The 13,253-nt window shown below is 47.3% G+C and overlaps 1 protein-coding gene across 7 annotated transcripts in view; it reads left to right on the top strand.

The window, feature by feature from the left end:
* LOC110977258 (transient receptor potential cation channel subfamily M member 3-like) overlaps positions 1 to 13,253 on the top strand; it is a 66,891-nt gene that overhangs the window by 30,856 nt on the left and 22,782 nt on the right. For all 7 annotated transcript variants that reach the window (XM_087137435.1, XM_022231218.2, XM_087137436.1 and 4 more), the window contains 5 exons: positions 7,384 to 7,507; positions 8,521 to 8,593; positions 8,801 to 8,901; positions 9,094 to 9,240; positions 9,670 to 9,735. In XM_087137435.1, coding sequence (XP_086993561.1) covers positions 7,384 to 7,507; positions 8,521 to 8,593; positions 8,801 to 8,901; positions 9,094 to 9,240; positions 9,670 to 9,735 — 511 coding nt within the window. The remainder of the gene's footprint in view (positions 1 to 7,383; positions 7,508 to 8,520; positions 8,594 to 8,800; positions 8,902 to 9,093; positions 9,241 to 9,669; positions 9,736 to 13,253) is intronic.

Genomic DNA, 13,253 nt, shown 5'->3' with positions numbered 1-13,253 from the left:
CATAAAATTGATGGTATATGATTGTATATGAAACTTTGAAATTTGGTTATTTGCCAGAATTGTAGAGTCAAGGCACTTGACTTGGACTTGAGTCAGACTCAAGTCGCTATTTTTGTGACACGTGACGTGACCTGTAACTATCAGTTTTTGACTTTTGACTTAATTGACTTGGACTTGCCAAAAAAATGACTTGTGACTTGACTTGGACTTATGTTACCAATGCAAGTCAAAAACTGTTCAATCGAACCCATTACAGTTTTAAACTAGGCCTATCAACTTATACGCCTTGCGTTCTTAAAATAGTCATTGTAAGACTTTGTTCTGCTCGCAACTTCTGCTTCGGTCTTGTCTGCCCAAGGCCATGTCTGAAAAACTTGGCTCAGGTCCATAAGCTGGGGGGGGGTTCGAGGTCAATATATGCATTGCTTCCACTTATCATCACTCAAGTGATACGAATAATGCATATTGTAGCGTGTCCTGTCTATGGGCTCTGACACTGACAAGAACTACTCGGTCAGGCTCAAATCTCCGTTCTGGGAAAACTGCTCTGTTTATTTTCACGAAAGCAAAAGGGCTGTCTGACACACAGCTCCAGACACGAGGTGTCTAGATGGGGACTGTGCAGGGGCGAGGCACAGGAAAGCTGAAGGTCGTTCTCATACCAGCAGGGGCACCGTGGTGCCTCCTGGCATTGCCTCGTTGCTCTGTGGGGACGGACTCCAGTGGGCAATGGACGGGGCTCCCGCTGGACCTGCGACCGCCGGAACAGCCGGTCCCAGAACTGCCACGGGACTTGTTCTGGGTACCGGGTCGGAAGCGGCACTCCCGGAGGTAAGAAGCCCCCCAGGGACGGCTGCCAAGCGTAGTCGGCGTCGACACCGTATTGCGCCTACGGCTCACTGCCGAAGGTGTACAACATCCCGCCCAGAACTTCATGATTGTGCACCACCCGGGTCTGGAATTGGCGGTGGCCGCAGCGGTCCAGGCCAGCGGGGGCCACCTCCAACCGCCACTGGCTGTGGTGATACTCACAGAGGGGGGGTCCATCATGGAGTCTGCGTCTCTGGTGGCCCGCTCCTCCTGCAGGGTGGCTCGCATCCCCAGTTGCAGGCAGACCCCCCCCAGCATATGTCACCAAGGAGCCGGGGGGCAGACCCCGGCGGCCCCCCGCTCCAAACCGGGGCTGGGGGCTCTACCTCGGTCTGCATCCCCGAGTGACGTAGGGGGGAGGTTCAAGCTGCCAGGGCCGCTGCGGGGGCCCGAGGGCCCGGGGCCGCACCGGAAAGTGAGTCTGACTGGTCTTGTCGATCCGGCCGGCCCCACGACCCCCGCCTTCGGCACCGAGAGGGGGGGTGACTTCTCCATGGGAACTCGTCACCCCCCCAACTCCCCGTCACTGATGAAGACCTCCAGGATGTAAGGATCCTCCACCTGGACCTGGCCATCGAGGACGTGGCTGCAGTGTCGGTGGTGCCGATCCCGCATGTCCGAGCGGTAGAAGCAGCGGCCACACCCCTGCTCACAGGTATAGGGCCGGGCGGTGAACAGCTCCGGACAAGCTGACCTCAGGTGTCGCCACAAGTTGGTCCGCTGGCGGAATTCTCACTGACAGTGGGGGCAGACCAACCAGTCCATCCTGGGAAGAGAAACATAGGGAGATTCAGGAGTTAGCATGGAGCAGAATCACGCAGGGTGCCGCACCCACCACCCCTTGCGAGTCACACGCGCCCCCCACCTTCGGCTCGCACTGCACTTTGTAAGTCACATCATGGAGGCATCGTAGCATCGTGAAGGGCCCGTCCCACCACTGTTGCAGCTTGGGGGCGCGGCCGACCTTCTTCTTGGGGGTGAACAGCCAAATAGCCTCACCGGGCTTGAACCCGGCCCCCTGGGCATGATGCTCTCCCAGGACTTGGCGGGGACTTCTTAGAACCGCAGAGATGGCACTTCTGGCACCACTCCTTGGCCTGCCGTCTCATCTCCCTCTAATACACAGGAGCGTAACTGAGTCGGGCCACAGTCTGAACGACCCTGAGGTGTCCAGCAGTTTGGTGATTGTGAGCAAGAAGTAGAGCCTTCGGGCACCCTGGCCTGTGTGACGGCGATCTTCCAGGTGGGGGCCCCTGTCAGCCCCCGCCCACTTCACTTGCAAGACTCCTCGGAATAGGCACAGTGTGTCCCATCTGGACACCAGCTTTTGACCCTGGCGCCGAGGTCAGAGATGTCCTCCCACTCAGGCCGGTCGCTCCCCGCCACCAGCCACTGGCGGACAGGTCCCAGCTCCGGGTCGTCCAGCTGCTCCTGAGCTAGCTTGCTCAGATCCCAGACCTCGGGAAATCCGTCCAAAATCAAGTCATCCTCCTCTCCGTCCTTGTCGACTGTCGCAACCAAGGACTCGTCTTCTGCCTCCGGCGGCCGGCTCCGAGGGGGGGTCCGAATCCGCCGAAGAAGCCGGCCCTGTGTAACTTTTTTGGTCAATCTCTCAGGAATGCCCGCACTGGTCGCAGGGTATCCGAGAGACGGCGTCGATGTGTTTCCGCCTGTTTGATGTGTTCTATGTCAAACTCGTAGTACCCCAGCCTCTATAGCCATCTGGCTGTCTGCCCCTATTGCTCTTCTAAATTAAAGAGCCAGCACAGCGAGCCATGGTCCATCCTCAACAGGAAGCACTTCCCTAACAGGTAGTGCTTAGAAAATAGTGCACGAAGTGCATGACCACTAGGAGCTCCTTCCGGTTGGTGCAATAGTTCCTCTCCACCTTGGTCAGGACACGATTCCCATAAACCACTACCCACTCTCCGTGCTCCCCCTCCTGGGAGAGGACGGCCCCTGCATCCTGCAGGTGTTCGAATGCCGTCTGGCAGGCATCTGTCCGCACAAACTCCCTCTGGATCTTGTTGGTCAAATCATGGAGGGGCGATCTTGGCAAAGTAGGCAATAAACCGCCGATAATATGATGCCAGGCCCAGGAAGCTCCGGACCTGCGTCACAGTTGCCAGCCTTGGCCAACCATGGATCACTGCAACCTTAGGGGGTCCGTCCGCAGCCCCTCTGCCTACACCGAGTGGCCCAGAAAGGACACCTCCGTCTTGAAAAAGTCACATTTCTTGGTTTTCAGTGTGAGCCTGGCAGCCTTTAGTAGTGCTCCTCAAAGGTCCGCCCCAAATAAATACGTCATCCACGTAGATGATGGCCACCTGCCACTGGAGACCCCACAGGACGCACTCCATCAGACGCTTGAAGGTAGCTGGAGCATTACAGAGCCCAAAGGGCATCACAGTAAACTGGTAGAGGCTGCTCTGCGTTCTGAAAGCTGTCTTCTCCTTGTCATCTTCTGCCATGCGGACGTGCCAGTACCCGCTGGCCAAGTCCATGTACTAAACCACCTGGCTCCCTCGAGTGTGTTATCCTCGATCTGAGGGATGGGGTAGGCATCCTTCAGGGTGGCTGCATTGACCCGCCGGTAGTCCACACAGAAGGGGACAGACCCGTCCTTCTTCCGCACCAGGACCAACGTTGAAGACCACGGGCTGTGCGACGGTTTAATTACCCTATCCGCCAGCATCTGGTCCACCTGCCTCTGGGCCTCTGACCGCTTGTGAATTGGAAGCCGCTGAAAAGGTTGCCGGATGGGCAGCGTCGTCCCTGTGTTGATTGGGTGCTGGACCCAGTCGGTTTGGCCGAGCCTGCCATCCAGCGTGGTGAAGGCACCCTGGAACTCTACCAGCAGGCTCGCCAGCGTGCACATTCCTCGCCGTCCAGGTGGGCGGCTCTTTGGTCCAGGAGGTCCTGCAGGTGGGCGGGCACACTATCACCCGAGCTCCAAGAGGAGCCTCCCTGGCAACGGTGGCCCGCCAGACTGCTGTCGGGGCTCCAAACGGAACCATCCGTAGGGCAGGGCTCTGAAAACACCTGTTGAGAACTCTCCTCGGGGAAGATCATGGGGCCTTCTTCCACAAGGGTGAACATTGCCAGACGACTCCCCTTATAGACTGTGACCGGGTCTCCCATCGGGTTGAATACTCGCATCGGCACAACCCCCTGACTGGTGTCCACAAAGCCCGTCACGACGGCCACCTGGCAGTGGTCCGTGGCCACCAGGCTGGGGTACACCATCCCCACTCCGTGGGCACGATCGCCTCGTGCCGGCGGGAATTACCACTCTCTCGGCCACCTGGCCACCGCCAGCTTGCAGCTTGCACCAGCTTGCAGCTCAGCCCCTCAGGGGAAACCAGCTTGCCGTCAACCACGAGTGAGTTGTCACTCCACCTCCACTTGCAGCGGTGTTTAGCCATGAAGTCTATCCCCACACCCGGACCTCCTTGGCCCCGATCTTACCCTTCCGCTGATAGGCCTGGGACTCCAAAAAGGCGTCCATCTCAGTGGCCAGGGTAATCGCCTCTGCCAGGGTCGTGGCCTTCCTTGGGAAGACATGGCACTGCAATTGTTTGTCCCCCAGGGTGTTCCAGAAGGCCTCCACCGCCAGATCTTCACGCACCTACATGGGCAAGGTAACTCCAGAGGACTTACCGCCAGATTGACCTCCCCAGTTCCTCCAGGGACTCTCCCCGACAGTGCAGCCGCATGGAAAGTTGAGCCCGATGAAGCGGCACCTGCAAAGCAACTCCAAACTGCCGCTGGAAGTGTCTTAGGTGACAAGTCAGTGAATGCCTCCTGAGCCAGTCCAAGCAGATGGGAGGCCAAGTACCCCCGCCTTCTCGGCCTCGCTCCATCTATTGACGGTGGCAACACTTTTGAAGTGTGTGGGGTAATCCGCCCTAACGAGCTTCCGGTCCTTCGGTCCTTCTGATCGGCTCCCCCCACACGGGGATCCACCTCGTATGTGTGTGTGCAGATCCGGGGAGGATCCACCTCATATAGATGCGTGCGGATCCCCATGCGGGGATTCGCCCTAATCGCGCCACCCGTTACAGTTCCGCCCATGTGGGGGCGCCTACATTTCACTATTTATCTCATAAACTCTATCCAGCCCATCTCAAAACCCCCTCCCGACGACCGTGGCCACGGCCTTGCAGTGCTCCAGGCGGTATGCCACGCCAGCCACGTCCCCAGCGCGCGAGTTGCCCCGAAATCTGCCACGGGCCCGCTAGCTCCCATCAATTTGTACCAGGGCCCCGCCCCCGCGGCCACTGCCACGGCTGCGCCACGCTCCGAGTGGGACGCTTCCTGAGCCACCTCAGCGCCGCAGGAGGGTGCCCCAATACTATAACCAGTATTACAAGCTTCAGCTATCTCGTGCCGAGGCTCCAACCCCGTGGCAGCCACCCGGCCGCGCTCCGAGAGGAATGTTCTTTCGGCCACGACGGTACCGTGAGAGGCCCAATGCTACAAGACATGAATGAGTTTCCAACAGTTTCCGTCGGGAACCCCCAGCCACGGACCCACCCTGAGGGGGCTCCGACTGGAACGCCTCTCCCATTGTGCCCCCACCACCAGAGGGCCCCCCACAGTTGCCGTTGATGGGTGTACTAGTGAGGGGTTGGGGGATGTTGCTGGGCGATGCCCGCCCCTTCCTCAGGGACCGGGGTGAAATGGTCATGCTCCAATTGGAACCGCACCTTCGACTTTGGGAGGGGGAAGTCGCCCGGGGACCGTGCAGGTGTGGCCGCATTATCCAGGGGACCTAACCCAAAATCCTCCCACACCACGCACTCGATACCCTCGAATTTCCAACCCCCGCTCCTGGATGACTGTTCTGCGAGGAACGACTCCAGCTCACCCGCCAACCCAGGCAGTCTGGGTCCCCAACTGCAGGGCCCCGCGCTGGCCTGTGCTGCCGCTGTCCAGTGAGTCCGGCACCCGACCCAAATCATCAACCAACTCCATGGCACAGAAAAGACAACGAATTTACTGTGACCTGATTTTCTTGTATCCAGTGTCTCGCCGCTGCCACCAGTTGTAGCGTGTCCTGTATATGGGCTCTGACGCTGACAAGAACTACTCGGTCAGGCTCAAATCTCCGTTCCAGGAAAACTGGTCTGTTTATTTTCACGAAAGCAAAAGGGCTGTCTGACACACACAGCTCCAGACACGAGGTGTCTAGACGGGGACTGCGCAGGTGCAAGGCGGGAAAGTCACTGGCCATTCGCATACCAGCAGGGGCAGCGAGCTAGCTCCATGCAAGGCGGGAAAGTCACTGGCCGTTCGCATACCAGAGAGCTAGCTCCATGCAAGGTGGGAAAGTCACTGGCCATTCGCATACCAGCAGGGGCAGCAAGCTAGCTCCATGCAAGGCGGGAAAGTCACTGGCCGTTCGCATACCAGCGAGCTAGCTCCATGCAAGGCGGGAAAGTCACTGGCCGTTCGCATACCAGCAGGGGCAGCGAGCTAGCTCCATGCAAGGCGGGAAAGTCACTGGCCGTTCACATACCAGCAAGCTAGCTCCATGCAAGGTGGGAAAGTCACTGGCCATTCGCATACCAGCAGGGGCAGCAAGCTAGCTCCATGCAAGGCGGGAAAGTCACTGGCCGTTCGCATACCAGCAGGGGCAGAGAGCTAGCTCCATGCAGGTCAGAGCTGGCGCCCCCACCGGCCGAACCCGCTGGCGCTACAATATCCTAAAATTATTGCCGTAGTCTGTTGCTACTCCTGATCAAGCAATATATGGAAAACCATTCTGTGTACGTAGTCACGTCACAGATCACAAAATGAATTATGGAAGGTCTTGGAACCAAAACTAGGCTGTGGCTTGAAATCACACATGATGCAACTTGACTTGTGCTTGGACAAAAACTTGTGACTTGACTGGACTGGACTGGAGAGAAGATCAAATGACGTGTCAGGTGATTTGTAACTGCACCAAATGACTTGTGACTTCCCTTGGACTCACAAAAATTTACTTGGTACCACATGTGTTATTCGCTGAGTCATACTCACCATGACAGCCAACGTGAACTTGAAATTGTAATCAAATTGAATATCCGTGTTCCGAAGTTGAACACATTTTAGCTGAAGCAAAATGTGGTGAAAGTATTTTGTTACAATGACATTGCTTTGTTTTGGCATTCACCTTAAGTATGAACTGGCCTTAAGAGTACATCAAAAGTTTGCAGTAAGGGTAATCAGTGTGTTAAAAAGTGTCCAGAAAATTGGAGGCAGGATTGGATTTCATATGGAGATATTGGCAAAGCCAAACCTTTATGAACATTAACAACAAAATCTTAATTTCAACAAAAAGTAATTTGGATATGTTGGACATTTTCAGAACTAGCAAAGTCTTTGCATCTTGGTCACATGAACAGTGGCAACCATGGAACTTAGATTTAGTCAAAATTGTCATTTATTTCATGTAGAATTCTGCTTTGTCGTTAAATGATGCATAGCAAAGAGGTATATGATGGGTGGTGTGTATTTTTTATGCAGAGCACTTATGCCGGACCACAAGGAGAAACTAAAGGCAAAGATTGCCCAAACATTTCCTAGCAACCAAGACAAACATGAGAGCCTGTTTGAAGACCTTGAACAGGTTATGAAAAGGAAGAATCTGGTAAGGAAGACTATAGTGCCAATGTTCATTTTGGAAAAAAGAAAAACAATGAGGTTGACAGCCGCAGAGAAAACAAGATTTTTCATATGCTGATGGTACTTGCAGGATGCTATCAGTTTTTTTGAATTTAGAAATCAAGTACCTTGTCAAACTGACTTTGAGTCTTGTCAGAAAAAAAGTCATCTATATGTTTATATGTAGTTCCTTTTTCCATGCATGGTGCAGTTATATTTAATGACTGAAGCAAAGTATGGTAATGATTGTGATAATGATGACAGTGGTGAAATGACACAGAAAAATACATTATCCTGCTTGAAAAGTTTTTAAAAAGATTTCTCATGGCATTTGAATATAACTGGAATAATAAACTGTTGGAACAGGCTGAATGAGTGTACAAAATGCCACAAAACAGAAATAAAACAAGATTGTATCAGGATAAAAACAGTGTGCACAAAACCAAGTGAACATCATATAATACTTGTAGTTTGATGATGATGCCTGAGTCGGAATTACTTACCTCCATCTATATGTATGTTTTATAGTAATACTTCACTGGGGATATTTAACATACTTTTGTGAATTTTATGGATATGTTTATATAAAATATGTCTTCATATCAACCTGTAACACATTCTGTTTTTATGAACAAGCCAAATGGATGGTTGTTTTGTTTTTTCTGTGTCTGGCTTGTGCCTGACTCCAGCAAGAAATAGTATAACTAGAAGAAAAGCAAAAGAAATCTTTTAAAAGGGGAAAAACAGGAAATTAAGTGAGTCTGATAACTGGTATTTTGATGAAAACAGGGTAAAAAAGAACTGTTCAGTAAAAATAAATGTACATGGTAAAGCAGGACTGTAGTTAATTATTTCTGGAGGATATTAATGACCAGGATGGCCTTTACGAAGTAAATTACCATGGTGATAGCAATGACAATAAGCATAATGACGTCCATAATAATGCCAACCAATACCGATAATGAACTAAAGATTATTCATCCTCTTCTATTCACTAAGATAACAATCTACAGTGTGGATGCAGGGGATGATGTCGACATAGATTACGCAATTCTCAATGCCCTTATGAAAGGTAATCAATGTCTTTGTTCTTTCAGTACTCAATCGCTTATATAGTGATTCCTTTCATAATAATTATGTTGTGAGAGTACAGGGCAACAACAAACAGAAAAAAAAAAAGTTCACATTGTTTGCTTTGTTTTCTATCATCATTGCGGGTGTGCAGAAAAGACACTGTCTGACAATAAACAGATTTGTTGATGTTTATTTTGTTTTCTAGCCAGCAATTTGTCTCCCTCTGATCAGTTGAAACTCTCCCTGATCTGGAACCGAGTTGATCTTGCAAAGGAGAAGATTTTCAACCAAAACATTTCATGGAACGTAAGAAATCTAGTTAGTTGAATGCAGAAAAAATGCAAAGAAATTAAAATAAAGCTGTTTTCATACAGGCACAAACTTAGATGCCTGGGGATGTGGATTCCCACACAAGGAAAAGAAAAGAAACTTTAGAGGAGCGGTTGATTTGTTTCAGAGTTTTTCATTTAAACACTTTCTGAAAGTCTGTTTTATTAGGATTTGTGTCTAGATGAGGCGATGGAGGTTGCACTTGTTCGGAATCGAGTAGATTTTGTTAGACTTCTGCTGGAAGCTGGATGCTACATGAAGTCTTTTGTGACAACAAAACGACTAGAACAGCTCTACAGTTCCATTGATAGCATGGTAATAGTTATGAATTCTTATTCCAAGTATACGTAGAACTAAGTACTTTGTAAATTAGTGGAAATCTGAATGAGGCAATTAACAGGTACATCACTAAAATCAAAAGAATTACTCATTTGTTGGTTTGGTTTGGTTTGGTTTGTTTTCTTGGTTTTTTTTATTTTGGGTTTTTTATCTCAAGTAGTAGAATTCACCCAAAGCTGTAATAGTGTGAATAAGCTGAGATTCTGATGTTGATAAAAACAGGAGTGTGAAAATCCATATTGGATCAACTTGGATTGTTTGTGTGATAAAAGAAATGCCTCATTTAAAAAACAAGGACATCCCTGATAACTCACGGACCTTTTAAGGCAACATTCATCCATGTGCCACATTCCTTAGCAACCATGAACTTGCTTGCTGAACTTTGTCTTTGTTTTTTTCTCTCAGGATGAGTCAGAACCATTCCCAACTTTATCTGTACTCTACCAACAAGCAAATCTCATGCCACCAAAGGTATTGAAATTCTTGGAGGAAAAATCTGAAGGAGAAGGCCCAATAATGGAGAGACCAAAAAAACTGAAAACAACCCAAACTGAAGGAGCCAATCAATTGAAATTGAATCAATGTATTTTTCCTTTACAAGCTGTTTTGCGGGTTTAGGCTTAGTAAAAAATTAAAGTACTCTTGTGTTCCTGCCTGGTTTTGACCTAAGGTCTTCAGATGTTGATAAAAATTGCTGTGCACATCAATGAATCCGCTCTTCCATGTGGTCAGGGTAGAGATCAACAAAACTGGACAGTTTCACTTAAAAAATCCACCCTTTTAGTAAAAATTACACATAACCCTCTCATTTTCCATTGACTATATGCAAATGTGGTATCAAAATGATCAGAAGAATGTGCTCTTTTCACTGATGTGGAAATTTAGCTTTGTTAACGAAGAGTCAAAATGACCTTTGACATGCATTGGTGACCTTTGACCCAATTTAAAAAATAAAGTATCATTTTGAAAATTTTTTGAACCAAGTGGTTTTGAAAGTATGGTCCCTGCTGTAGAAGAATGTGCTAAATCTATCTGGGGTGTTTCAAATGTTGTGACAATTTTTCTACAGCTGGTCAGCTTAGAATTTGTGAGGTGTTCTGTGAAAATGAGTCATAAGTCACCAGAGCCACTTTTCATTTGTATTAGAAAGAGCAAATTGAGCTTTTTGTTTTGATGTATCACTCAGTTTTAGCACCCTGATGAAAGCAGATACTCCAGGGCAAAATGCTGTGGGTTCCTATTGATTTACACTGTAAAATTATTCTAAAGGACTATTAACTCTCAAGTGATTGGTGACTTGTCACTCATTTTCACAGAGTGAGTTGCATATGTCAATTTTGTAAGCAATCCTCATACAGGAATTTGTACCCAAGCAATTTATGCTCTAAAATGAAATTGACCCTGAGGTGTATGTAAAATCCCATTGAAATCTTTGGATTTGGGACTGTTAGGGTTAACAAATTTTTAATTACATTGTTTTCAGAGCCAGAGCAGTAGATAGGCCTACTGCTCTGGCTCTGAAAACACAAAATTATTTCATTTGAGGAGCTCATTTTGGGAACATACAGTAATTTAGTCTGAATATATGAGGACTAAGGAGCTGTCATGTGTTGACTGGGCAAAACGTAACACCTGAGGGAGCTAAACAACATGTACTTACAACTCAATACTGTACTTGCCCTTGCACCTTGCATGGCCGCAATTTAGTACATGCAAGCCAACAGTGTAACCCTCCAAACCGATTTTCTTTCACTCAGAGAATAGCATGAAAGAATTGTGTGTTGTGTAGCCATCTGTATGGGTAAATCAGAAACTTTTGTAGATTTTGAATGGGTGTCAAGAGGATTTAAGGTTGGCGTCCCTATTTTAAGGAATTTTATTCTAGTGATCTGTCTTATGTTTGGAATGAGTAGACATGGTAGGATAAAGCAATGGCTCAATTGTTTGGTGGGAAAGTAAATGTCAATGAGGTACATGTGCATGTATGTTCTGATGACACTGAACATCACTACCCATGTGATCATGAATTACTCTGTTCACTGTCTCATCAGATTGAGTTGTGAAACATTTTAGCAGAAGGCCACATTTCCAACAACTTGGAAAGTTGTATTCTGCCAATAAGCGGAGGTGCTGTGATCCCCTCCAAGTACATTAGAGCAAGGTGCATTCCAAAGGGTTAAGAGTGATAACAATATGGTAGAACTTTACAAAAATGTCAACATCTTGGTCAACCCGGAATTCAACAGGTTCCACAGCCAACAGCCCCAGATGAAATGCTGGAACAGTTGATGAATGAGAAATTTGCTACAGTTAACAATAGAAAGACCAGCTTCAGGTTCTCACACTCATTCCAAAGAGTTACAGTGTCAGCAAAACAATAAACAAGTTTTAACCTGAAAGAGACGGGGGAGGAGGCAAAATCTGCAACATGAATGTGAAGTTTGAACTCAATCAGACGTACGGTTTTGTAGTTAGGGTCATTTGGAGTTCGTGGATATATGCACAAATGGTGTCCAAAAGGCTGCAAAGAGTTACTCTAAAACTCTTCAAGGCTCAATTTCTGAAACAAAATTCACTGCGGTTACACTGGAAAAAATTCTTTTAGGGTTAAAACTAAGGCAACATTGTTGACTTGCATGAACTAAATTGTGGCCATGTAAGGAGCAAGGGTATAAGTACGATATTGTGAGTACATGTTTTTTTGCACCCTCAGGGTTTACGGTTGGCCCACTGTCAACACGTGACAGCTCCTTAATTCTCATATGTGACTTGTCACAACAAAATGTGAGTAACTTTAGTCGCATCCCACTCTTTTCTGTTTTGAGGGTTCAAAGTCATATTGAAGTGGAGGTCAGTTTCTGGGTTTTGTAATATTTGGAAAGAGTAACCCGTCTCTTATATAATTCCAAATATTTCACAGAATCACATATTAAAAAATGTTATTTTTCTCAGCAACTTTGACGATAGGATTATTTGTGCCTGGTCTGAAATGTTGAAACAATGTCGGGAACAAAGACGCAAAGCTGCCAAAATAATGTCACATTGTCAGCTTATACTTTTACCCTAGTTGTTCCATGTACATGCCATTGGAAAGCTCTCTTTCTGCTGAACTCAAAAATACCCAAATCCCTGTTTTTGAAAATTCTGACTTTCAGCTCATGTTGTGATGACAGGCCACGTATATTCAGACTCAATTACCATATGTTCCTAAAATGAGCTCCTCAAATGAAACAATTTTGTGTGAGATATATATTGCTCTGGCTCTGAAAACCATTTAATTATAAAACTAAACCATGTAATTAAAAATTGCCTTTAAGAAAGATTCTGCTAGGATCGAAATGTGAGGCCCTCCAATCATGTTGGGAGAATTAAAAATTAACCCTAACAGTTCCATATCTAAGTTCCAATTTCAATATGATTTTACATACACCATAGGGCTAACTTTATGTTAGAATACAAATTGCTTGGGTACAAATTCTTGTATTAGGACTGCATACAAAATTTACATATTCAAAGCTGATCAACAGTAGAAAAATTGTCACAACATTTTTTATTTTAAACACCCCAGAAAGATTTAAGCAGGTTCTTCTAGAGCAGGAACAATGCTTTCAAAAACACTTGGTTCAAATAAATTTCAAAATGATACTGTATTTTAAAATGGGTCAAAGGTCACAGGCGTATGTCAAAGGTTATCTTGACTCTTGAATCACAAGATAAATTTCCACAACATCAGTGAAAAGGCATGTTCTTCTACTTATTTTGATACCAAATTTGCATATATTCAATTAAAAATGAGAGGGCTATGTGTCATTTTTACTACAAAGGTGGATTTATAAGTGAAAGGGCAGATTCCACTACAAATTTGCAGGTATTTATTATTCATTGATGTCTGCAAGCACCGCAATTTTTATTAAAATCTTAAGAACTAAGGTCAAAAAGTGTGTTTGTCTGACATGGAATGACCCTGCTTTCTTTTTTCCACCTCCTTT

Source organism: Acanthaster planci, linkage group LG05 (assembly GCF_054643075.1).
Source record: "Acanthaster planci isolate LZ-2023a linkage group LG05, COTS_SCS, whole genome shotgun sequence".
In the NCBI taxonomy this organism is placed as follows: Eukaryota; Metazoa; Echinodermata; class Asteroidea; order Valvatida; family Acanthasteridae; genus Acanthaster; species Acanthaster planci.
The sequence above is the reverse complement of the archived record's forward strand: the minus strand, read 5'-3'. Positions and strand labels throughout refer to the sequence as shown.